The following is a 23,814-nucleotide window of genomic DNA, read 5'->3' as shown; positions in this document are numbered from 1 at the left end:
GGCGGGCCGGAGCCGGGACTGGCGCCGCGGGGGCCGGAATGGCCTTTCCGCCGCACCGGGCAGAGGGGGCGGAGCCAGCACTGCCGCGCGCCGCGTCGCTAAGGGCCAACGCGCGAAATGGCGGCGGCACCGGCGGCCAATTAGCGCCCGCCGCTGCGGCCCGCAGGCGCAGATGCTGTCGCGAGGGATACTGGGAGTTGTAGTTTTCCATTTGGAGTCTCGGTCGCCCCGTTTTCCCCCCGGGGCTATGGCGGGGGTCCCGGCCTGGTTCTCCCCTTGTCGCACACGCGGTCCGCTCCCTGCGGACGGTGCTGGGTCCCTCGGGAGAAAAACACGGCTGCGGCACAGACAACACGACCGCCCGTCCCGCCTATCGCGACACAGCGACTCTTTCCGCCGCTCAGTCGCAACCCGCGGCGGTTCCGCCTGGCCGGCAGGGGGCGCGCTGGCACCGCGCGGCGCTCCGGCCGGGCCGCTCGGTGGTGGCGGGCGGGGGCGGGGCCGGGCGGCGGCGGAAGCGGCGGCGGGGACGGGCCGGGCCGGGTTGGGACGGGCGGAGCGTCCTGAGGCTCCCGAGGCTCCCACCGCCCCTGCACCAGGTCCCGCCGCCCGCAGACCGGGCCCCCGCCGCCACCGGCCCAGGCACCGGCACCGGCACCATGTCGGTGGCGGGGCTGAAGAAGCAGTTCTACAAAGCGAGCCAGGTGAGACACCGGCACCCCTCGCCCGTTCCCGCCGCCGGTGGGCTCCGGGGAGGCCGCTCTTCTCTTCCCGGTTCGGAGAACCCGTCCCGGCCGATCGGTGCCCGATCCCCGCCGTTATCCCCTCCCGGCATCCCGGCGCGGGGCCCGCCGGCCATCCCCGGTACCCCCGGTGTCCAGCCTGGCACCCCCCGGTATCCCGGTCTCGTCTCTCCCGGTTCTCAGTGTGCCCCCCCCCGCCCCGCTCCCGGTGATCCCGGTGATCCCGGGGCTCGGTGCGGGCAGTGAGCGGAGCCGGGACCCCTCGGGGCAGCCCGGGGGGGGGCCGGGATGGGTGGTCCCGTTCTCCCGGTTGGACCGTGGAAGGGACACGGTAAGGGAGCGGCTCCGCCGGGGACCGGAGGGTGCCGTGCGGGTGACACGATGGGGGGCACGGGAGGGTCCCACTTGGGGGGTGCTTCCCCCTTCCCCAAACCCGCCCGCACAACCGGGACGGCTCCAGCCCCGCTGAGCCCCGCAACAGCCGGGATGCGCTGGGAAATCCGGGGCGGGATTGCAGGAGGAAGCCCCGGGAGCGGCGGCCCCGCTAACCCCGGGCGGCAGCTGCAGCCCAGCCTCGGGAAGCTCCCGCTGCTCCGGGCAGGATTCGGGGGTCAGCAAGGGAGCCCCGAGCGCGGCCCGGCCGGGAAAGGGCTGGGGGATGTCGGAAAAAGCTCCCGAATTTCAGCCAGGAGCGAGGCCCGCAGGGATCGCGGTAAACAGGGAGTTTGTGTCGGGTCCTTGGAGCGCTTCCCCCGAATTCCCCATCCCTGGAAGTGTCCACGGCCAGGCTGGACTGGGCTTGGAGCAACCTGGGATAGTGGAAGGGGGTGGAACGGGATAATCTTTAAGGTCTCTTCCAACCCGAGCCATTCCATGAGTCCCTGTGGGAATCGGCCTCAAACGGGGTTCATAAACACCTTTTCCCTCAAATGAGGGGTGGCCGTTCCCAATCCCCCGAGCAGAATTGTGCTTCCCACTGCTTCCTGTTAACAGTTGTGATGGTTTTTTAATGCATTTTGGGAACGATTCAGGAATCACAAATCCCCCTCTGCTGCTGCTTTCCTGCCCCTGTTTTAAATTTCAGATAAATTTGGCACAGATCGTGTTTTCCATCAGTGAGCTTAAACCCTTTCAGCTCATCCCACCCCTGTGTGCAACGTGTGTCGCCTCCTTCCTTGGCTCTATTTTCCCAAATCCATTTTATTTACCCAGCAAAGCAAAATTACAAATTCCTGAAGTCATCCCCCACCCCTTTTCCCACTAAACCCATCATGGGGGGTTTTTTCACAACTGCCATGGGGAAAGGTCGTGCTGGGAGTTGGGTGTGGAAGGATTTTGCCGGCCTGGATGTGCCATGGTGGTGTCAGGAGGTGAAAACCCCTCAATGACTCAGGACTAACATGTTCCTAAACCCAAAAATATCATTTTAAACCCCTGATGAAACCATTTTTTGGAGGAATTACAAATTCTTCCAGAGGTGCTGCCACCCCTTGCAGTGCTCCAGGGACAGGGACAGAGGTGTCCATGATTTAGAGATGCTCTGACTGGAAATTGGGAGACACTGGTTCCAGTTTGGCCATTTTTTTGTCTTCTCCCCCCTTTCCTTCCCTTTTCCCCCTTTCTTCCTTTTCCCCCCTCTGGTCCCACTCAGCCCTTGGCTGAAGGAGGGGAGGATTAGTTATTTTTTGGCTCCCTTCAAACCACCAGACGCTGCCAAAACCAAACATGTGGAAGATCTTTCCTAAAATGTTACGTTTTGTTCCACGTCTGTCCTTAATTGAAGGAAAACGGAGCCAGGGCCGGGGTCTGCAGGGACCCCGCAGGGTTTGGGATCCCTGTTCAGGATCCAGAGGGAGCAGGGCTTGGCTCGTGGGCCTCATCCATGTGATTCCTACAAGCCCACGTCTCCCCTGGGTGAGGCAGCCGGGCGCCCACACGCAGGAGAGAGCCCGGAGTATCCTGGAAAAAAAATCCAAGTCGTGCTGGCAAATGCTGCGGATGGGGAGCAGCTCCGAGTGTGTCCAGAACAGGTTCTGCCTGTTCACGGCAAAATGTTCTCTAGAAAAATAAAGCAAGCTGGAGAAAACATTCTGAGGAAGGGGGAGAAACAGCAGCAGCTTGGAGCTGGGAACAGGGTGGGAAGTCCCTGCCTGTCTGGTCCAAGGTTTCCTCCAGTCGGGAATTTGCAGGGACCTTCTGGTGTAGAAACAGCTTCGTTTGCACCGTTTGGGTTTTGTACAAACTGATGTAAATCCTAAAATCCTGCAAATCTTCCCAGCCAGCGCGCAGGACAGGCTGCAGTTCCTGGGAGAATCCCGAGGGAACGCTGGGGTTGTCACCAGGGATGGGGAGCAGCCCCGCCTGGCACCGCGGGGCTGTCACCGGCCCGGGGCGGGGCAGCGCTGCAGCCATCCCGGGAATCCTGCCTGGGTCACGCACCTGGCAGCAGGAGCAGCACGGGAGCGCTCCAGGGATGGGGGAATCCAGGCACTGGTGTGGGCTGCCCTTTGCAGAGCCCACGCTGGCGTGGCAGCGCCGGGACTCCCGGCACGGCCGCTGTGGGTGCTGCCCATGGATCACGGGAGGGTTTGGATTGGAGGAGACCTCGGAGCTCGTCTCCTTCCAGTCCCTGGGAAGTGCCCAAGGCCAGTTGGACGGGGCTTGGAGCACGCTGGGACAGTGGAAGGTGTCCCTGCCCATGGCACTGGATGGGATTTCAGGTCCCTTTCAACCCAAACCAGTCTGGGGTTCAGCCCTGGGCGCTGCTGTCATTCCAAACTGGATTAACGTGCTCCCAAAGCCTCTGTGAGCTGAGCCTAAGCCCTGCGAGGCCTGCCTGGGCTCAGGAGTTCGTGCTGGCGAGTCCTGGCCCAAGCCACAGCCTAGCCACCCCCTCCTGCACATCCAGAGCCGTTTTCCAGAAGGGAAAAGGCAAGTGCTAATTAAAACTCAGCAGCCCTTGCCACACACGCGTTTCCCTGAGTTTGATGACAGCTCCCAAGGCTTCCAGAGGTATTTTTGACCATAAATAGCCCCTTGCTCCCTGCCTGGCTCGGGATGTGCTCCAGAGCCTCCCACAGCCAGCTCAGCCCAGCAGGACCCACCATTCCCGAGCTCCGCAGGCCAGCAGGGAATGCTTTCCGTGCCCTGCGAGCTTCCAGGTGCTGCTGTGGCATCTGCTCCGAGCTGAGGCACAGGAATGTGCTCCCAGAGTGTGTGTGACAGTGAGGGGACAGAGTGCAGCTGGCAGGGAGGGCAATTCCCTTTTTCTGGCCTTCGTGGTCATTGCTCTTGATGGTGCTGAACTGGTATTTCCTTCACTTCTCCTTGGGTTGGGATTTCCTTCTTCCCTCCTCAGCTGGGGTTCTCTCTGCGGTGACTTTGTGCTCTGCTTTCAAATGTGGGGTTTTTCTTCCCTTTCCCAGCTGAACCTTTTAAAAGCTCCTTTTTTTTGTTGTTCTTTTGGGGTTTTTTGATGTTAGCTCAGCCCTGCTCCCACCGGCCTCTCCAGGCTTTCTCTTGGAGGCAGGAGACGTCTCTGGGATGGTTTGGGTTGGAAGGGACCTTAAAGCTCATCCTGTTCCACCCCTGCCATGGCAGGGACACGTTCCACTGTCCCAGGTGACTCCAAGCCCTGTCCAGCCTTGGACACTTCCAGGGATGAGGCAGCCACAACATCTTTGGGAAGCTGTGCCAGGGCCTCAGCACCCTGTGAGTGAAGCGGGGAGCAGGGAATTCCTGTGGGAGGCATTTGGCAGCATCAGGCTCTGCGCTCCTTATCTGCACACGGGAATTTGGACTGGGAAGTCAAGGGATTCTGCTGATTCCTGCCAGCCTGGAGCCTCCTGCCAACCTCTGTCCCACAGCACCTGATGTTTCTGTATTAACATTAACCTGGATTCCCCTGCAGCTCCTGAGTTTATCTTTCCACATTAATCTGCTCCCGAGGCCGGGGGAAAGCCAGATTTGCTGGAGCGTGGGGTGACATCCGCCAGCTCCGCTTCCAGCCGGGATCCATCCCGGAGCATCCTCCCCTGGCTCCCTGAGCTGTGCTGTCACGGGGGATGGCTGTTTGGAGATGCGTTTGCAGATCCATAGGGAAAGGGAGGCTCAGGGGAGACCTCTGGGAGCCAGGGATTAGGTGCCAGGGCATCCCTGCAGGCCTGGGTGGTGCTGCCTGGGCACTCGCAGAGGTGCCTCTGTCACATCCAGGGGAAAACCTGCAGCCAGGATATTTTCCTGTGGATTCCCTCTCCTTTTCTTGGGTGATTTGGCATCAAAACCCTGTCCCTGCTTGGCTGGTTAATCATTGTCAGAGCTGAGCAGCCCCAGAACCCAGCAGGTTTCATTTTTCCAGGATTGTTTCTCTCCAGAGTTTCCTATAAATTGGCTTTTCCCCCCCTTTGAGGTTGTTTTTGCAGCCATTGGGCTCTGACAGTAACGGGAGCTCCGATTCCTGGAAGGCAGAGACAGAAAACAGAGCTGGGAAACTCCAGCTCTCCGTATCCTGCTCCGTTTGCTTCCCTTCCCGCGCCTGATGTCAGCCAGGGAAAGTGTTATCCTGTGCTCGCAGCTGGGGGAATCTGGGATGAGGAAAGGATCCGTGACTCAGGGCTGGGGGATCATGTGGCGTTGGGATGCTGGTTCCACGTCATCTGCCTGAAATCATGGATTTATCCAGCTGATTTCACAGGGGATGGTTCCTGGATGCAGTGGAAGGAAATCCTCCCTCCCCCTTTTCCCTGCCACTGCTTTTTCCTCCTGGGAAAGAGCAAAATGGGGATGAGGTCAGGCAGCCTGACTTGTAAAAGCTGATTCATTTCTTCAGCAGCATTTTATTTTCCTTCCTCCTCTCCCCCATCCCTGCACATGCCAGTGCCTTTTGCCAGGGCTCCCAGCCCCATCCCTGTGGGAATACCGGGGGATGGGGAGGGAGCAGGGCAGCTCCTCCTGCCTGAGACTGCAGAAATCCCGGTGCCAAAACCCAGCCTGCCCTCGCGTTGGTGTCCGGTGGGATGTGAGGGGCTGATCCTGCTGTGTCCCTGCTGCTGTCCCTCCTGGAGCAGGCTGCTTCCCAGGCAGGATGGAGAACGGCTGACAAGCCCAGAAATAAAATAAATCCCTAATCCAGAGGGTTCTGGCTGTGTAATTCCAGCTGAACTCATTCACATGGAAACTGAGTGCTGCATCCCGACCCTGGCTGTGTTTCATAAGACTCCGGGGCCGCTGTCCCTGCTCCTTCCCATCCTTAACTGCACGGATTAATCCAGCCTGGGGTGCGATGCCCGGAGTGGGAGCAGGCAGGAGGCTGATCCTGTCTCTTCCTGTGGATCTGCTCCCTCTGAGCTGTGCCACGGCTGTGTCTCAGCCTTCCTCCTGGATCAGATGGGAAAGATCCAGGTCGTGGGCCTGGGAAAGCCCCACAGCACCCCAGAGCTTCCCTTTTCCTAAGGTGCTCCGTGACAGGACTTAGTGCAGGATCCGGCCCACCTTGGCCTCTCTCTGTGATTATAAAAGTGATAACTGATGTTTTTTTAAAGATTTCCTTTTCCTCTTCCCCTCACCCCATCCCTGCAGGCAGCGATCCCGTGGCTTTCAGGAACAGGTTCCTCTGGCAGGAAAGGGCCGTGCTTGGCCCAGACTCAGGGATGAAGCAGCTGCGGGGGTTCCTCTCCTGGTTTTGGGGCTGGATGCTGCTGGGAGTGCCTGGAGGTGCCCGAGCTCCTGCTCCTCTCCCAGTGGATGGAGAATCCATCAGGAGAGTCTGGATTGCTCCTGCTTCCAAGAAAAGCCTTGTAACCCCCCTTCCGGCTTTGCCACCAATAGCTAATTAATAGAACCAGTCCTTTTAAAGCCACTGGGAATTTTAGGATCTCCTAATGCCTGGCTATTAATAAAGTTCATGCTACTGTCACTAATTAAATTGCTTTTCTGCTGCAAAGAAAAAAAAAGATGAGTTAAACATCTCCATAATGAAATTCTGTCTTTGCGACAGAAGGTTAAATTTGCATGATTAAAGCTTTAAAGGGCTTTTCCTAATTGAGAAAAGGCTTTGTAATTCATCCTAGAGCCCGAAAACCCGGCTGCACCCCCTGGTTGGACCAGACTTTATTCCTCAGTGATAATTTATGAACCACTTTCCTGACCAAATCTGGTTTGGCATCCCAGGATTAGCTGCATTTTAGCTTAATTTTGCCACTTTTGCGATGAAAAAGGCAGAAGAAGGGTCAACAGTTATCTACACCCGAAGCAAATCTACTCCAGGAGAAGGTGCTGGGGTTTTTTTCCCCCTGATTTTCTTCTCTGGATTAGAAACCATCCTGTTGGCTGCTGACGTGTGTGTGTGGTTCCGGGGGAGCAGGGGCAGCACAAATCCGGAGTGCCAGATGTTGGAGGAACTCTTGTCCCAGAAAAGCTCCTCCTGATTGCACTGGGGGAGTTACAGAGGGCAAAGGGGCTGGGCTTTTGTGCATAAAACATCCTCCAAATGTCGTCTCCCAGGATTGGGCCCCCTCTGGCTCTGCCTGCAGGGCAGGACGGCTGCAGTGATGCCAAGCGCTGGGAGGGATTTTATCCCATTTAAACCGTTCCGAAATGAGTCTTAGTGCGCAGTGAGGAAAAGAATGGATTCAGCAGCACCTCGGATGGGCTGGAAGCTCAAAAAGCCCCTGGATGTGGGGAAGGCCCTGGTGCAGAGTTTGATCCAGCACCGTCCCTGGTTGCTCCCGGCAGCCTTGGGGATGCTGGGATCGCTCCTTCCCACTCTCCCTTTCCGTCGGATGCCGTGCTGTGCTCCGATAGCCACGGAGCTTTTCCTAGAATTCAAACGAACAAGGAAAGCGGGCGTTTACAGTGTCCTCAGTCATTTCTGTCCCCTTTGATGTCTGTGCACGCCGGGAGGGCGCCGGGGCTGGGCAGAGCCTTTGCTTGGCCACCGCGGTCCGTGTGAAACGTGCCCTGCACGGGGCTCTGCACGGGGCTCTCCCGCCCAGCCCGAGCCGGGAAGAGGAGTTCGCCTTCCTTTGGGGGGAGTTGGATCGGTTTTGATCTCCCTGATGGCTGCAGAGCCATGTCCCAGCAGCCTGCCTTGCTCCCCTCATCCTGCAGATCCAGAGGTTTTTCTGTCTCCTTCCCAGTTCCCTGGCAGTCTCTTGCCTCCCGCTGTGTCCTCCCTTCGGGAGGTTCCGGCAGTGTCCTGCACCTCAGGGAGGTGTTTTTCCTGGTTTTCACAGGGAGCAGAAATCCCTTCTGCTGCTTTTCTTCGCAGCTGGGTGTTTTCCCCAGGCATCTTACACCCTCCTTTCCCCCTTTTCCCCCTTGTCTTTTGGGAAATCCCTCGGAGCACCGTGTGGGCTGACCCTCCAAATGCTGACTGCAGGACAAGGCTGCTGAGTGCTCTTCCTGAAGCTTTGCAGCTGGAAAAAAACAAGGATTGCAATTCCTAGGAGGCACTTTGAGTGCTCTGCACTTTTATATCCCATCTAAAGAGCAGCTCCAGAGCAGCTCCAAGTCTCCAGGGCGAGGAGCCGCTGCCTTTGGTCCCCCAGGTCCTGGGGCCGGGTGGAGCTGCCGAGGGGTGATGGCTCAGCAGCTTTGGAAGAGCCGGGCTGTGATTCACTGGGTAGGACACGGGGAGACTGGGCAGGAAGTTGGGATGCAAGGCCAGTATTCCACGTTTCCCCTCGGTTTAGGGAACTTCCTCTCGATTGCTGAAGTCACTGGAAGTGTGCGAGGGGAAATCATTGCTGGGAGAGAGGAGCTGCTGCTGCTTCCTTACATGTTTGTGTTTTCCCTGGAACTTGACCCAATTCCATGATTTTTTTTCCCAGCTGAATAGAAATTGTGTCTGGTTTGGTTCAGAGCGTGTGAGAACTAATAACAGGAGAAAATAGGATGCAAATGGCTGCTGGGAGGTGCCCCCATCCCTCCAGCAAGAGCATTCCGAGACTCCTATGGAAACCTTCATCCTTTGGGATGAGTCTGCTCTGGGGGCAGGGTCGTGCCCTTCAGCCCCGTCTGTCTCCTGCTGGAAAAGGCAGCTGGGAGATCGCCCAGATGAGCAGGGAGCCTGATAACCGGGGGTCACAGACCGGGTTTGAGTGCTGCCCTCAGGAGGAATTCCCAGAGCCGGGAAGGAGCAGCTGCAGTGCGGAGCATCCTCCGAGTGCCCTTGGCTGGCCTGGCGCTGCCGCCGGCCCCACTGGTGCTGCTGAAATGCCGGGTTTGCCTTTAATTCCCGCTGTCCTCGTTCCTGCAGCCCATCTGCGGGATGGAGATGAGTCACCCGATCGCTGAGGAGGAGGAGGAGGGCTGGCAGGTGGCTCCTGGAAAGCCGCCTGTGCAGCTCTTCCCTGCGGTTTCCATAGGATAAGATTACGACCCGAGGTCACTGGGAAGCCTTTCCTCCTCGGCGGAGGGAAGGGAAGGAGCTGTTCATTGTTCTGGGCTGACCTTCCTGCTCCAGATCAAGGAATTCCTGTGGCGCTGTGGGGAGGGGAGAGATCCCCGTCTCAGCTGCTGAGGGGGTGGGAGCTCGGGGTGTTCCGAGACACGTTTTCCCTGCGCACGTGTCTGGAGGCAGCCGAGCACCTCGAGTGCCTTGGCACGAGTGTTTTCCAACGCAGCGATTCCATGATTCCATCGTGGAGCTCATCCCTGGCGCTTGGGTGCGAGGCTCAGCCAGGACTGGCCTCTCGTGAAAGATGGGAATGGGAAAAACACAGGGAAGGAGCTGCAGGAGAAGGCTGAGAGTTGGATTTCAGAGTGGAAAATGCTCCTGGGAGCTGTTTCTGAGGAAGATCAGACACTGGAGTCTGATTGAGCGTCCAGGTGCCCCAGCCAGGTCGGATCCGTAGGGATGACGTTGGGAGCCAGCAGCAGGGCGTGCTCAGAGGGGCTGGAGCCTGAGAGCTCCGGCTGCTGTTCCTCCTCCTCCTCTGGTCTACCAGGAGGGGATGTGAGAAATCCCAGGGTCACGGCGTGGTTTGGGTTGGAAGGGACCTTGAAGGTCACAGAGTCCCACCCTGCCCTGGGCAGGGACACCTTGCACTGTCCCCGGCTGCTCCAAGCTCCGTCCAGCCCGGCCTTGGGCATTTCCAGGGATCCAGGGGCAGCCACTGGGAATGTGCCTCCCTCTTCCAAGGCTGGAGGTAATTGTTCCTCCCCTACTCCACACAATAAACACTGGGATCTGTTTTCTTCTCCTCAAAGTAGGTCAGGAGTTGCTCAGATCAGTGCGTGCCGTGCTGTGGGTGTGCCCAGCTCGCCCCAGCCCCGGCTGCCTGCTGCCCCTGGGGAAGGCATCCCTGCCAGGATCAGAGCTGGGATCCCGGGATGGGCTCAGCCCATCAGAGCTGGGATCCCGATATAGCCCGGGACACCTCCCAGGACCAGCTGGTTCTGCAGGGAGCCTCCGTGGCAGCAGAGCCGTGTGGGGCACTCCAGGAGAACCCCCAGGCTTTTCCAGGTGCTGCAGCTGGACCGGTGTGTTTTTCCAGGAGGTTCTGGGGACTTTCCAGCCCTGCCATTGCCAAGCCCCACTGGCTCAAACACACACACGGAGCTGGGAAGAGTCACGTTGGCTCCGTGGGATGATGGGGATGACCCCAAATGAAGCTGCGTGCCAGGGAGTCACGCCCTGCTGAGCTGGAGAGGTGGTGTGGCTCTGTTTAGGTTTTGTGGAGCATCCCACAAATCTGTGCCGCTGGGCACGGCTGAAACCGGGCACCAGCGATCCCAGTTAACCCCGGCTTTCCTTAACTCCTTCTCCTCCATGTCTGTGCCGAGCTGTGGGGGGTTCAAAACATTCCCAGCCCTTTTTCCATGGGTTTGTGGGCTGGCTTTTCCCCCTGGGCTGGGATGAAGGGAGCCAGGGCAGAGCTGCTTCTCTGTTTGCTCATCTGTGGGTTTGTTTTTGTATTTCTTGAGGGGAACTTGCTGTTGGGAGGGTGGAAGGGAGGAAGAGGAAGGCTTTGATACCCCGGAGTCTGGAGGAATAAGGTTTTCAGCCGACTGTAGGGAACTGTTTTGATTGCAAGGATGGCAAATGTTTGATGTGTTATAAATAGGGCTGACTGCCATGGAAAAAAAGAAAGCGAGTTTAAAAAAAAACCCTGATTTTTGGGTTTCTCTTGGTGTGTTTTGCTTGTTTGAGGCTGAGGGAATTAGGGATAATTTTCCATTTTAAAATATTTAAATATTTAAAGGCTGGAGAGCAAACTTTCAAAATGAGGTCTGAAATCCCGTGGGGAAGCTGGTGATTAGCAGAAAATAACACGGACTTAGGCTCTCTCCTCCATGGGCTGGGCAGATGGGACCCTCAGGGTGGATGTGCTGGAATCTGCCCTTCTCCAGCTTTCGAGGAGCTCCTTGGCTCGGGAAGTTTGGCTGCTGGCACCTTCCCAAGTTTATCAGGGATTTTGCTGATGGTGCAGCCCAAAAATCACTTTTTTTTTCTCCACATCTGTCCCACCTCTGCCCTGGAATGATGCAGGAATTCCCCAATTGGGAATACCCAGCTCTGCTCGGGGAGCAGCTTCACCCACTGCTCCCAAAGCCTCTCCTGATCTTCTGCTCTCCTGAATTCGTCCCAGCCAGGCTCCCAGGAGCTGGGAGCGGCCATGCAGCGTTCCCATGTTCCCTTCCCAGTCCAGCTGCCAGGAGAGTCCCTGTGCATCCCTCCTTCCCCCCTCCACGCTCACACATCATTGCTGCCTCTCCCCGGCCACCCTCGCTCCACACGGGCTCATTGCAACAATGGCTCTTTCATTCCCCAAGAGCTTCCCCCGCCGTGGGCTTGGGCGCAGGGGGAGGCCGGGATTGTTCCCATTCCCTCGCCCCTGCCACGGAGTCCGAAGGAATCCCCCGTGAGCTCTAAAATGGAGCTGCAGAGCGTGGCTGGAGGTGCAGAGGGGCCGTGTCCAGTCCCTCTGGATGAGCTCTCCCGGGGATGAACCCGGCTGGATGCCGAGCTCCCGGGAATGCTCCCGGCACCCCAGGAATCCAAGGCACCTCCCTGCGCTCGGATCTCAGATCGGAGCTATCTGGGGCGTATTTGAGCTGTGTCCTTCTAATTAAACACGGGTGAGGGGTGGATTCCTGGCTCCTCGGCTGGCCTGCCCAGGCTGCCTCAGCCCTCACCCCTCCCAGGGCCCTGTGGGTGGCATTCCAGGTGAAATTCCAGGTGAAATGCCAGCTGAGCTGCCAGCAGCAGCCAATTGGGAGCAGACTGGATCTGCCCGGGCTGTGCCACCTGACTGCAGCGCCCTGTGCCAATATTTGCTGTGGGAAGTGTTTGGCCGAAGGCTGCGGCTGCTCCCGGGGTGAACCCCTCGGACGTGTCCCGTCCAGAAACCAGAGAGGCCGGACTTGTTCAGCTCCTTCGCTCCCAGGGAGTGTTTGGTTTGGTTTGGTTTGGATTTTAACCATTTTCATGTCTGCTCTCTGCAGCCTCCACGCCTGGCTTCAGGAGAGGTTAGATCCCAGCCAGGGGAACAGGGATGTATCCCAAGCCTTCTCCTGGCTGCTCAAGAAATAGAAATGGAGAAGAATTGTCAGCACATCCTCCAAAAAGCCCCATGGCTGCTTCCTGGGGGAAGGGCTGCTGGAATTTGCTGTGCCAGCATTCCTCCAACTGCCTTCCAGTTCCCTTCAGCCAAGCAATGTATGGATAAACCCTTCCTTCCTTCCTTCCTTCCATGGATGGATGGATCTCTCCTCCCTCCCTCCCAGCAAAGGGTGAGATCCTGGAGAGGTCAGTGCTTCCCAGAGGAAGGCAGGCACCCGCTTCCCATCCTTCCCAGGCCCTGTGGAGCTGCACAACGTGGCACTTTGGAAATTTGGCTCCCGATCGCATCGTGAGGCTCCAGGTTAAACGAGGAGCTGGTGGCGGCTCCTCCTGGCTCGTGTCTGGGGGATCTGCGTTGGTTTGTCTCCCTTCCTGAGGGATTTGGGAGCGTGGGGATGCGGGGATGGAGTCCCTCCTCCTTCCCTCCCGTGCTGACGCCTCCCAGTTTAATTAGAGCCAGCAGGGAGAGAACCTCAATCTTATTATTCCCTCCCAGCAGGGCAGCAGCAGCATTTCTTGGACGTCAAAAGGAGGATTAAAATTAGTCTGGAAATGAGGGGGTTTTGCCTCCTTCGCTTCTCTGGGCTCTCCAGAGGGTGTGGAGCCTCTGGAATCGCTGTGGTGATGAATTCTGCCGGCCTGGCACGCGGGCCCCTGGAGCAGAGTCCTGTCAGGGGTTATTTACGGCTTCCCAGGCCCCAAATCCGGGGAGAAAAGCGGGAATGGAGCTGCTTGGGATGACTGCACCCGTGCCAGCTGTGTTAGGGAACAGAGCAGGCTCCCAGAGGTGCGACCTTGGCGGAAGGGATCCCATTCTGGGTGTGGGATTCTTGGCAGGGGACAGGAGGTGGCAGCTGGGGAAGAGCTGTGCCCGGCTGAGCTTGTCCTGGCAGGCCTGGCAACGGCTTCCTGGGATTTCTTCCAGGCTCGAGAGGAAAGTGTGCCTGCCCAGCTCGGGGCTGGGGTGTGTGCTGGCACCCCAGGTGTGGAGCAGGCGTCCAAGGAAAGCAGGAAACCACACTCGGATGGGTTCTCCATCTGCAGGCAGCTGGGGGTGGGGATATCCCTTGGAGCCGCTTCCAAGGGCTGGCCGGACACGGCATGGCAGGGAGCAGGGAATGGGGAGCAGGGAGCAGGGAATGGGGAATGGGGAAAGGGGAATGGGGAATGGGGAGCAGGGAGCAGGGAGCAGGGGTTGGCCATCCTGGCTCGCTCTGGCTCTGTCCTGTGTCCCTTACTGGGTAGTTAAAGCAGGAGAGTGAAATCCAGAGCTGGGCAAACCAGGAGAGCTTTCCTTCCTTTCCTCTCTCTTTTTCCCTTCCCTTCCCAGTGTGGCTGGTGTGATGTCTCTGAACCTGGATAATTCCCTAAAGGGGTCCCTCCCCCTCTTCCTCAAAAAACATCCAGCCCCATTTTGTATCCCCACGGGAGCAGGAGTGTTCCAGAGGAAGAAAGCCTCGATAAAAATCAAATATTTGATGTTGGAGTAAACAAACCCGATTGTTCCTTCAGATCTGGAGTTTTCGGTACAAACAGGAGGAATCCTGGCAGTGCCCCGGGGCAGGCGTGGAACCCTGGGAGCCATGGCCCGGTTTCCTGGACCACTTTGGATGTCTGTATGCGGAATTTGCTGTTGTTTGGGGCAAAATAATCACTAATTGCTCTCCACAAGTCCCTGACAGGAGGGTGGAGCCAGGTGGGGGTTGGGCTCTGCTCCCAGAAAACAGTAGGACGAGAGGAAAACACCTCAAGTTGCACCAGGGAAGGTTTAGATTGGAAATTGGGGAAAATTTGCTCATGGAAAGGCTGGCCAGGCATTGGCACAGCTTCCCAGAGCAGTGGTGGAGTCCCCATCCCTGGAGGTGTCCAAAAAAAGTGTGGATGTGGCACTTGGGGACATGGGTTAGTGGTGAACGTGGTCAGACTCGGTGATCCTGGAGGTCTTTTCCAACCTCAAAGACTCCATGATTCCAACTTTGGCCAGTTCCCACGTCCTGCAAGCCCAGACACTGCTGCTTCCCTCGGCAGCCGGCACGGGGCTGGGAAGGGAACGTTCCCCTGTTTGGGCTGAGGGAAGGACACTTTGGGGTGGGTTCTGGAGGTGTTTATTACCCTCAGGCAGGTAACGGTGTGGGTTAGGGAGTGGGGGCTGTTCTTGGACCAGGGGATCCCAGCAGGAAGCTGGTGAGGCCTCCCCAAAATGGCCCAAATGAGCTCTGACTTCCCAGCTTGTCGGACATCTCTGATAGAGGATTCCTTGTCCCAGATCCCGAGCTGCCCCAGCAGTTCCCCTCGGAGTGGTGGCTCTGCTCTCCCCAGGCTGTTCCTGTGCTGGCTGCTGGGAGCTGAGTGTGTTCATTCCCTGTTTACTTGGATTTTGCCGTGTGTGAAACTGAGTCCTTGGCTCCAAATGGAGCTGAGAGACGCTTGTGCTGCTTGTTTTTTCCAGCAGGCGTTGGAGTTGGAGCCGTGGGCTGGGATTTAAGGAGCTGTGGAGCTCCTGGTGGGCGAGGAACGTCCTGGCTGAGCCGTGCTTTGGGTGCTCTGGATGTTTGGGGGTTTGGTGGGCTCTTTTTGAGGGGCTTTGGGCTGTTCCTGCTGCCTCCTTTCTCTTGCAGGTGCTGTGTGGACCATCCCTGTTCCCTTTCTCTCCCAGGGAGTTATTCCATGAGGTGGAAAGATTCAATCAGTGCCTGATCCTCCTCCCTTGTCCTTTCCCCACAGCTGGTCAGCGAGAAGGTCGGAGGGGCCGAAGGGACCAAGTTAGATGATGACTTCAAGGAGATGGAAAAGGTGAGCAGGGAGCCAGAGGAATCCGCAAAATCACCCCATGGCTCCCGTGGGATTGGCTGAATCCCTGAGCTGATCCTCACTGGGCTCTCATCTCTCCTGCAGAAAGTGGACCTGACCAGCAAGGCCGTCACAGAAGTACTGACCAGAACCATAGAGTACCTCCAGCCCAACCCAGGTGAGGGCCTGGACCTCCCCTGTCCCCTTCCCAGCTTTCCAGGGAAACAGTGAGGTGGGCAAGGAGATCAGGGAGATCCCTTTTGCTCCAGGTTTGGATCAGGTGGAGATCCGGGTGCCCCTCTTGCCCTGAATCCAGGCTGTTGAACCAGGAAAGAACAGATGCAGCCTTTGCCTCTGACCTAGAGAGGCCCTGTGGGGACCCGTTTTTCTTGGAACATCCAGGAAAAGTGGTGTTTCTGGGCTGGGAAGGGTGGCTGGCTCTGTCAGCCCTGCATCCTTCCAGCCAGCTGCTCCGGAGAGCACTCCAGGGACCCTGGGAGGGCTGGGGAAACTCCTTTGGCCTTCCCTGGCCAAGCTGTGGGGAACTATTTTTGCTTTGTGTCTTGGAAAAGAACCTTTTCTCGCAGCGAGGGGTATTTCTGGGGGATGGAGACAACGGAGCCTCTTGGCTTCGGGTGTAGCAGGGGGGAAAATAAAACCCCGTTGGCAGCAGCCAAGGGATGCAGGGAATGCCGAGGTGGCTGAGCTGAGGTTGAGCTGAGGCTGAGGCTGAGCTGAGGTGTTCGTGTGGCAGCTTCCAGAGCCAAGCTCACCATGCTCAACACGATGTCCAAGATCCGCGGGCAGGTGAAGAACCCCGGCTACCCGCAGTCCGAGGGGCTGCTGGGGGAGTGCATGATCCGCTACGGGAAGGAGCTGGGAGAGGATTCCAACTTCGGTGAGTGGCCCCCGGCGTTGCAGAGGGGAGGGGGGGAGGCCCCTGAGTCACCTGCAAGGTGTCACTCTAAATTCTGGAAGGGGTTGGGTGAACTTTGTGCCACCAAACAGGGCTCAAAAGGGGTTCAGAGACTTCCAGAGGGAGCAGATTCAAAAGGAAAGAGAGGAGGTTTAGATGGGATATTGGCAAAAATTCTTTCCTGGGAGGGTGGGGAGGCTCTGGCACAGGGTGCTCAGAGCAGCTGTGGCTGCCCCTGGATCCCTGGCAGCGTCCAAGGCCAGGTTGGAGCAGCCTGGGACAGTGGAAGGTGTCCCTGCCGTGGCAGGGGGTGAGATTCCATGAGTTTTAAGGTCCTTCCATCCCAAACCATTCCATTATTCTGTGGTCCCAGGTATCCTGGATCCCAATCCGTGGCAAACCCACTTTCTTATCGAACACTGAGATAAATTTGCATGTAAAAGAAACAACTTCCCTCTAAACTGAGCAGCCAAGCAGGAGCTGGACGGAGCAAGACTGGGAGTTCCACACAGCTCTCAAGGATCCCTTCCAGCCCAAACCTTGCTGTGATTCCATAGGGAGGCTGAAGTCAAGAAATCTTCTGGCGTGGCTGTTCCTCGCAGCCACGTGTGACTGGCAGGGAGGAGGGGGTGAAGCCTTTTGGGGACGTCAGTTTTAATCCCCTGGAACCTCGGCCAGCGCACGTGATGGCCCCGGGGCAGCACAGCTGGCTCTGCCAGGGCAGGGAGGAGCTGCCTTGCCTCAGGAAAATTAAAAACCTCTGGCTGCTTTTGGGACTGACAGAGGGCTTTGGAGATCCTCCCTGGCCAGCTCAGAGCTCTGCATCAATCCTGGCTCACAGGCACCAAGGAGAGCAAGGGAAGGAAGCTTTTAGGAGCACACACCAAACTTTATTTCCTTAATGGCCTCCTTAAAGCAGTATTGAGGACTCCATCCCTCCCTCCCAGGTTATTCAGAGTTATTACAATTGAAATAACACTTCTGCTGTATTGATTTTTCCAGCTGGACAGTGGAGAGATGTTTTCCCTTGTCCCTCTCTCTCACTCGTGTATTTTCCTGTGTTCATGCACTGCTGAAATTGTTGTTCTGCCAAAGCTGCACAAGAATAATTTAATCTCTAAATGTTTCCTCTGCACTAAAAAGCCAGCACTGAATGTGCTTTGCTGCAAGTCTGCCTGGCTGAAGTGTCAGAGTGGCCAGGGCCTTAGGAAAGGCTGGAACTGAACAGGTTTCAGTGAGTGGCTCTGAGCTCTGGGAGTGCCCAAGGCCAGGTTGGACGGGACTTGGAGCAACCTGGGGCAGTGGGAGGTGGGACTGGATAGGCATTAGGGTCCTTCCAACCCAAACCATTCCGTGGTTCTGGGACACACAATGGCTTCTGCAGCCCCAGGGCCTCGGGCTGTGTTTGAGTCCCTTCCCCTTTCCCCGCTCCTCTCCTCTCAGGGGACGCGCTCCTCGACGCCGGTGAGTCCATGAAGCGCTTGGCCGAGGTGAAGGACTCGCTGGACATTGAAGTCAAACAAAACTTCATTGATCCCCTGCAGAACCTGTGTGACAAAGACCTGAAGGAGATCCAGGTAGACACCCCCATGGTTTTCCCTCCTCCTCCTCCTCTCCCTGCTTTCTGGGCTCTTTGGCTGTTGGTGCACGGAGCTGCCTGCTCTGGAGTGGTGGGAACCAAGGGCTGGCAGGAATTCCCTGCTCTGTGTGTGTTTTCTCCCTCCAGACTCTCTGGTATTTCCTCCCTGCTCAGCGCTGCTGCTGCTGCTCCTGAGCAGCCCAAAGGGCTGGATGCAGGTTGGAATGGTTCTGCATTTGCCATGTTTGATGGAGGGTGCTGTGGGAATACATCCCAACACCCCTTCTGGGCTTGCTGAACTGGGTTCTTAGTGCTGTGAGCTCCCAGATGGGATAGATTTGGGCTCCAAGCTCTGAGCAAGCTCCCCTCAGGTCTCTGCTCAGCATCCCAAGGAGCCCTTCGGGGTCTCACTGGGAAAACAGAGCTCAGCAGCTCCCGTGTGCTACACACAGACAAGGCCAGGCTTGTAACAGGATCCATCCCAACCTCCAATTCCCTGGGCACGTCTCCTGAAGGAGTGTTCACTGTCAGTGGTGTCCTGGGTGAAATAACCACCAAGTGCTTGCCTTAGTGCTTGTCTGTACCCCGATTCCATAGGGCTGCCTTAGACATCCCTACCCTAAGATCCAGGAATGCAGTGCCCAGAACCCACCTTCCTGGTGTCCAGAGATCTCTGCAGCTCTTGGGGGAAGCTGAAAGTAGCAGGACAGCTCTTCACCTTCCCAAAAGGCTTCTGTGGGCAACAGACCTGGGCTGCTCTGCAGCCTTTTCCTCAGTGGGAATCACCCCACCATCACACCCTGGAGACTCTTTCCCACCTGGAGCAAAGGTGGGAGCCACAGGAGATCAGGTTTCTGACACCAGAAATGAACTCAGCCTGTAACTGGAGCTGCCCTCCCAATCCTCTTTGGGATTTTTCCCTCTTCCCTGTTCTCTCCATCCTCTCCCAGCACCATCTCAAGAAGCTGGAAGGGAGACGCCTGGACTTTGACTACAAGAAGAAGCGACAGGGCAAGATCCCCGATGAGGAGCTCCGGCAGGCCATGGAGAAGTTTGAGGAATCCAAGGAAGTGGCAGAGACCAGCATGCACAACCTGCTGGAGACGGATGTGAGCATGGGAGCGCAGAGCTGGGGGTTCCATGTCCCTGGGGTGGCATCTCCCGAGGGAGGCACTAATTGCACACCACTTCCACTCGTGTTCTCCCGAGTGTCTGCTCTGGGAAAACCCAGATCTGCGTGACCCCACAGGCCTTGGCTTAGCCCCTGATCCAGCTCTTGGCCAGAGCAGAGCCTGTGGCTGGCACCAAACAGGCTCCTCTCGGGGTGGTGGGGGGCTGAGCTTGGGAGGTAACACAGCTGGGGAGGATTTGGGAAGGATTTCCCAGCTGGCAAACGCAGAGTGGCAGGGAGTGTGCTCTGTGCTGCACAGTCTCAGCCGGTTTTGCCCTGTGCTGTGTGAAATCCCAGACCTCCTCTGGGCTCCCCACTGCTGCCGTTCCCCAGCGCAGCCCCACGGGCAGTGCGGGGGCTCTGGCTGGGAGCAGGCGCTGATCGCGGCCCCGTGGTTCCCCAGATCGAGCAGGTGAGCCAGCTGTCCGCCCTGGTGGATGCCCAGCTGGATTACCACAGGCAGGCCGTGCAGATCCTGGACGAGCTCGCCGAGAAGCTCAAGCGCAGGTGAGTCCCAGTGCTCCCAGCCAGAGCTGTCCCCGTGGTTCCTGTCTGGGAACACCCGAGTCCCTCTTGGAATCACAGAATGGATGGGGTCAGAAGGGACCTTGAAGGGACACCTTCCACTATCCCAGGCTGCTCCGAGCCCTGTCCAACCTGGCCTTGAAAAAGCCGATTCCTTTGGCTGTTCCAGGTGGGATTTGAATTTAGTTGGGTGTCTGATCCAGCCCAAATCCTGGCTGAGGTAGGCTCGTCGCACCTCTCCTTCCTCAGCCTCCCCACTCGGGAGGATCTGGCAGTGCTGCCCCTGCTGCTCTTCCCTCCTGGGAGAAACTGCGGAGTGGATCCCGTGCCGTGCCTGCTTTGAATTGGGAGGAGCTGGGAGGATCCTGCCAAGTCTGAGCTTTAAAACTACAGCACGAGTGTCCTCTGCTGGCCTGAATTCCTGAGCGTTCCGTAGCAAAACCTGGGATGTGAGGCCGTCTCCAAGGGCAGGTCCCAAACCCCGGGGAAGTCTCACCTTCCAGCGCAGGGACTTGTGCAAATCCCTGTCTGCAGGCCACTTCCTCCCCTGTGTAGCCACCCAGGAGCACAAACGCCGTGGTGATCTCCTCCTGTTCCATTCCTTGTTGCACTTGATCCACGTTTCTTCTCCCTGTCCCAGGATGAGGGAGGCCTCCTCACGTCCCAAGCGGGAGTACAAACCCAAGCCCAGGGAGACGTACGACTTCGGGGACACCGACCAGTCCAACGGGGGCTTCTCCTGCAACCCCACCCCCAAAGTCTCAGGTAACGCTGTCCCAGGTGTTTGCCAGTGCCTCTGGAGCAGCCTCCCGGGGAAGGAGGGCGGCTGCTCAGCCTGCACAGGATGTTCCTTGTGTGCTGGATGCTCCTGCACGAGCCACTGGCTCTGGAAAATGTCGGGAATGCCTCTAGGGCAGGCTGTTTTCTCCTGGGACCCAGGAGCCTTTGTTGTGTTGGCTTTGGGGATGTGCCAGAGGGGTCTCCAGCCTGGGCCTCTCGATGTCAGTGCCAGACAGGAAAACTGAAGCCTCTCTTCTCCCTCCTTCCTTGTTTTCCATCCCGCTGCATCCCTCCCTCCCTCCCTGATCCCAGCAGGTTCCTAACAGCATGCGGGCACTCCTGTTTCTCCTAACAGATCCCTCCGGGCCCTGCCTGTCCCTGTCTCCCGTTCCCGTTGGTTTAAGCATGTCTCTCTTTTGTTTGGAAGCAGCTTCCGCCTCTTTCCGGTCGGACAAGCCGTCCCGGGCCTCCGTCAGGAGTATCCGTGAGTTTCCTCCCTGCACTGCTCCGTGTGTGGCCTCCTGTCCCCGTCCCTCCTGGCTGCTCCTCCCTGCTGCTGCTCCTTGGAGCTGCTCATCCCTCCGTGCTGAGCCTGAGCTGAGCCCTGAATTAACCCAGCCCCGCTCCAGTGGGATTTTCCACCCCAAAACCGGGGCCTGGCTCACCCGGAGGAGCTGCAGCAGCTCCCAGCACCCAGGCATGTCCTGATCCGCAGGGATCAGGTGCTTTCCCAGGAGAGATCAGGATTCAAGGATTTCCCTGTTCTTACAAGCACCCAGCCTGGATCTCTCCCACTCCTGCTCCCGTGTCCCTGTGGAATCCTGGAGGGAGGAGGCAGAGCCTCAGCTCATGGAGTGTGTGGGGTGTGGTCCCAGCTGGGCACAAGGAGCCTGGGAGGGGCTGTGGGGTGATGTGGGGTCCGTGGTTCCTCCTGCAGGACCTTGGGATGCCGGGGCTGGGCTGGGCTGGGGCTCGGAGCTGTTGTGCCGGGAAGGAGCCTGGAGCAGGGACGTGGTGGTGGGACCAGCCTGGTGGTCTGGGGAGTTCTCTCAAACCCATCGATGTCTGGCTGCTGCTTGTGGTGACTTCTGAGTGCTCTTCTCGTGCTGGGCCCTCCCTTGCTGTGGGTCCTGGAATCATGGAATGGTTCAAGACCATTTCATTCCACCCCTGCTGTGGGCAGGGACACCTTCCACTGTCGCCAGCTGCTCCAAGCCCCGTCCAGTCTGGCCTTGGACACTTCAGGGATATTCAGCAGCTGGATGTGCTGGCTGCTGTTCCCTTGCCCTGGCTGAGCCCCAGCACAGTGGGGAGGGCTGGGGGCTCCTGCAGGCCCTGGTGCTCTCTCTTAGCTCAGTCCCTTTCCACTGGGATCCTCCCGGCTCCAAAGCTGAGGCCCAAAATGTCAGTGCACAGAGTGAGCAGCAGGGAATCCCACAGAAAATCCCTCTGCAGCTGAAAGGTGATGCTTAAATCCTGGAGCTGAGCTGGGGGAATGAGACTTTGAGTTTCTCCCGAGTTTTGGGGGGCTGCTCACGGGTTTGAAGCCCCATGGCCAGGGAGGCAGGTGCTGTCCTGTCCCTCTGTCACCCTCAGGTGTGGGGTGACCCTTCCAGGGCCCTCCTCCATGTCCAACCCCACCTGTGAGCTACAGGGCAGGTTCTCCCCTCTGCAGAGGGATAACGTGGCTTGTCAGTGGTCCCGTTCAGGTTGGAATGTGGGAAATCCAGGCAGAAACAGCACACGGGGTGTTGGACGCAGGATCTGTGCTGGGGCCGGGGCTGGAGCGGGGTAACGGAGGAACTGGAGGGGCAATGAAGGGCCAGCGGAACCAGCCCTGCCAGTCCAGGCAGGATCCAGAGCCCGTGGCAGGAATCCCTGGTGCCAGGGCAGGGCTGTGTGGGGTGCTGCTGACGTGTCCCCGCTGTCCCCGCAGCCCCCCTGGACCAGCCCTGCTGCAAAGCCCTCTACGACTTCGAGCCCGAGAACGACGGCGAGCTGGGCTTCAAGGAGGGCGACATCATCACCCTGACGAACCAGATCGACGAGAACTGGTACGAGGGGATGATCCACGGCCAGTCCGGCTTCTTCCCGCTCAACTACGTGGAAGTGCTGGTCCCGCTACCTCAGTGAAAGGCGCCGCTCCCGCCCCGAGTGTCCCGAGCTCCATTCCAGCTCCAGCCCCGCCCTCCCCGCCTCACCTCGGGGCCAGGCGCCACCAGGGAACAAACCAGAAGGGTCCCACGGCCCCTTCCCCCTGTGAATTTGGTTATTTTCTTTTTTTTTTTTTTCTTTTTTTGTCCTTCTGGTGCTTGAACTTCGGTACTTCGCGCGCCCCCGCCCCGTCCCTTCCTCTTCCCGTGTTTCCTTTGGGTCCAGCACCCGGATGAGCCAGGTGGGAGAGCCGGGATTGTCCTGGGACACACGGCCCCGGGGCAGGGCAGCCCCCACCTCCCGCCCCAGCGATCGCCACCCGTGTCCCACGGATCCCCCGCGGGATCCCGGCGGGATCGGGGAGGGAGCTGAGGCACAACAACACTAAAGCACCCCTGAACACTAAGGCAGCCCTGCAGGGCAGGTGCTGAGCCCTGCCCGGGGCTCGGAGCCATCCCTGCCCATCCTGGAGGGACAGTGGGGATGTCCCCTGCCCGCCGTTGGCCCCCTCCCCACAGACCCCAAGGCTGCTCCTTCTGCCCATGGTTTTTTCCTGGACCTCAGGCTTTTCCTGCTACGAACTCTCCCAAGTCGGTCACACCTGCAGGATCATCTGGAGGGGGAGGAACTGGGCCACAGCCCGGGGTGTCCCTGTGGTGGGGCAGAGGCTGTGGCTCCTCTTCCCAGGGCTCTGCACGTTCCCCCTTCCCGGGGATCCCTCGGGGATCACGGCTGGAGCTCCCCTGGTCCTCTCGTGCCTCCCCTGCGCCCCCGCCCTGCCCACGGCCACCCTCTCTGGGGGCAGTGCACCCCTCTGCCCCGGGTCGGTGGGAAGAGGGATGGTTCATCTCGGTGTCACTTCTGCCACCCCTTATCCCTCAGCTGTCCCTTCCTGGCCAGGGGGTTGGGATGGGGCCGCAGAGCAGCGCTCGCCCCAGCTCTCGCTCGGCCCCGTGGATTTCCTTGCTAGAAAAGTGGGTTCTTCCCCTCCTCGGCCTCGGACAGGCCCCAGCTCCGTGCAGGGCTGTGCTGCAGCGTCCCTGTCCCTGCTGCTCCCGGCTCCTGATCCCGTTCCTCTGTAAGGATTTGGTCCGTGCATGTCCCCGTCTGTCTGACCCCCGAGCTGTGACCCTGGCCCCAGGGGGGCCCAGGGCAGCCCCCCCGCTCCCAGCAGGGCAGGGAGCCCAAGGGACCGGAGTCACGTCCCGGGGGCACCGGCTCCCGCTCAGGTGGATTGAAACGCGTTCTGTCAGCTGGGACAACTCGCTAGATCTTTTTTTTTTTTTTTTTTTTTTTTTTTTTTTTGTAATGGTTTCTCCTGGTTTTTAGGGGAAAAAAATGATGACCCACAATTCTTGACTTGTATCTCTGAATGAAAGTATTAAATGTTTTCTTCTTTCTAACATCTGCCTCGTGGAGTCAGGGAATGGTTTGGGTTGGATGGGGCCTGGAAGGTCATGGAATTCCACCCCTGCCATGGCAGGGACACCTCCCACTGTCCCAGGCTGCTCCAAGCCCCAGTGTCCAGCCTGACCTTGGACACTGCCAGGGATCCAGGGGCAGCCAGAGCTTCTCTGGGCACCCTGTGCC

The 23,814-nt window shown here is 58.4% G+C and overlaps 1 protein-coding gene across 3 annotated transcripts; it reads left to right on the top strand.

Moving 5' to 3' along the window:
- Window positions 1-507: 507 nt before the first annotated feature.
- On the top strand, window positions 508-23,627 carry SH3GL1 (SH3 domain containing GRB2 like 1, endophilin A2). Of its 3 annotated transcripts, none has more exons than XM_048287562.1 (10): window positions 508-704; window positions 15,034-15,102; window positions 15,205-15,277; window positions 15,854-15,997; window positions 17,459-17,592; window positions 18,545-18,703; window positions 19,169-19,272; window positions 19,931-20,055; window positions 20,426-20,554; window positions 22,007-23,627. In XM_048287562.1, the coding sequence occupies exons 1-10, from the start codon at window positions 660-662 to the stop codon at window positions 22,201-22,203; spliced, it is 1,179 nt and encodes a 392-aa protein (XP_048143519.1). In that variant the 5' UTR covers window positions 508-659; the 3' UTR covers window positions 22,204-23,627. The 3 variants fall into 3 exon arrangements, with proteins under 3 accessions (XP_048143519.1, XP_048143520.1, XP_048143521.1); XM_048287563.1 differs by having other exon boundaries at window positions 509-704; window positions 20,501-20,554; XM_048287564.1 differs by lacking the exon at window positions 20,426-20,554 and having other exon boundaries at window positions 509-704.
- Window positions 23,628-23,814: the final 187 nt, after the last annotated feature.

Source organism: Corvus hawaiiensis, chromosome 28 (assembly GCF_020740725.1).
Source record: "Corvus hawaiiensis isolate bCorHaw1 chromosome 28, bCorHaw1.pri.cur, whole genome shotgun sequence".
Lineage (NCBI taxonomy): Eukaryota > Metazoa > Chordata > Aves > Passeriformes > Corvidae > Corvus > Corvus hawaiiensis.
Note: the sequence above shows the minus strand (reverse complement) of the source record. Positions and strands in the feature narration are given on the sequence as shown.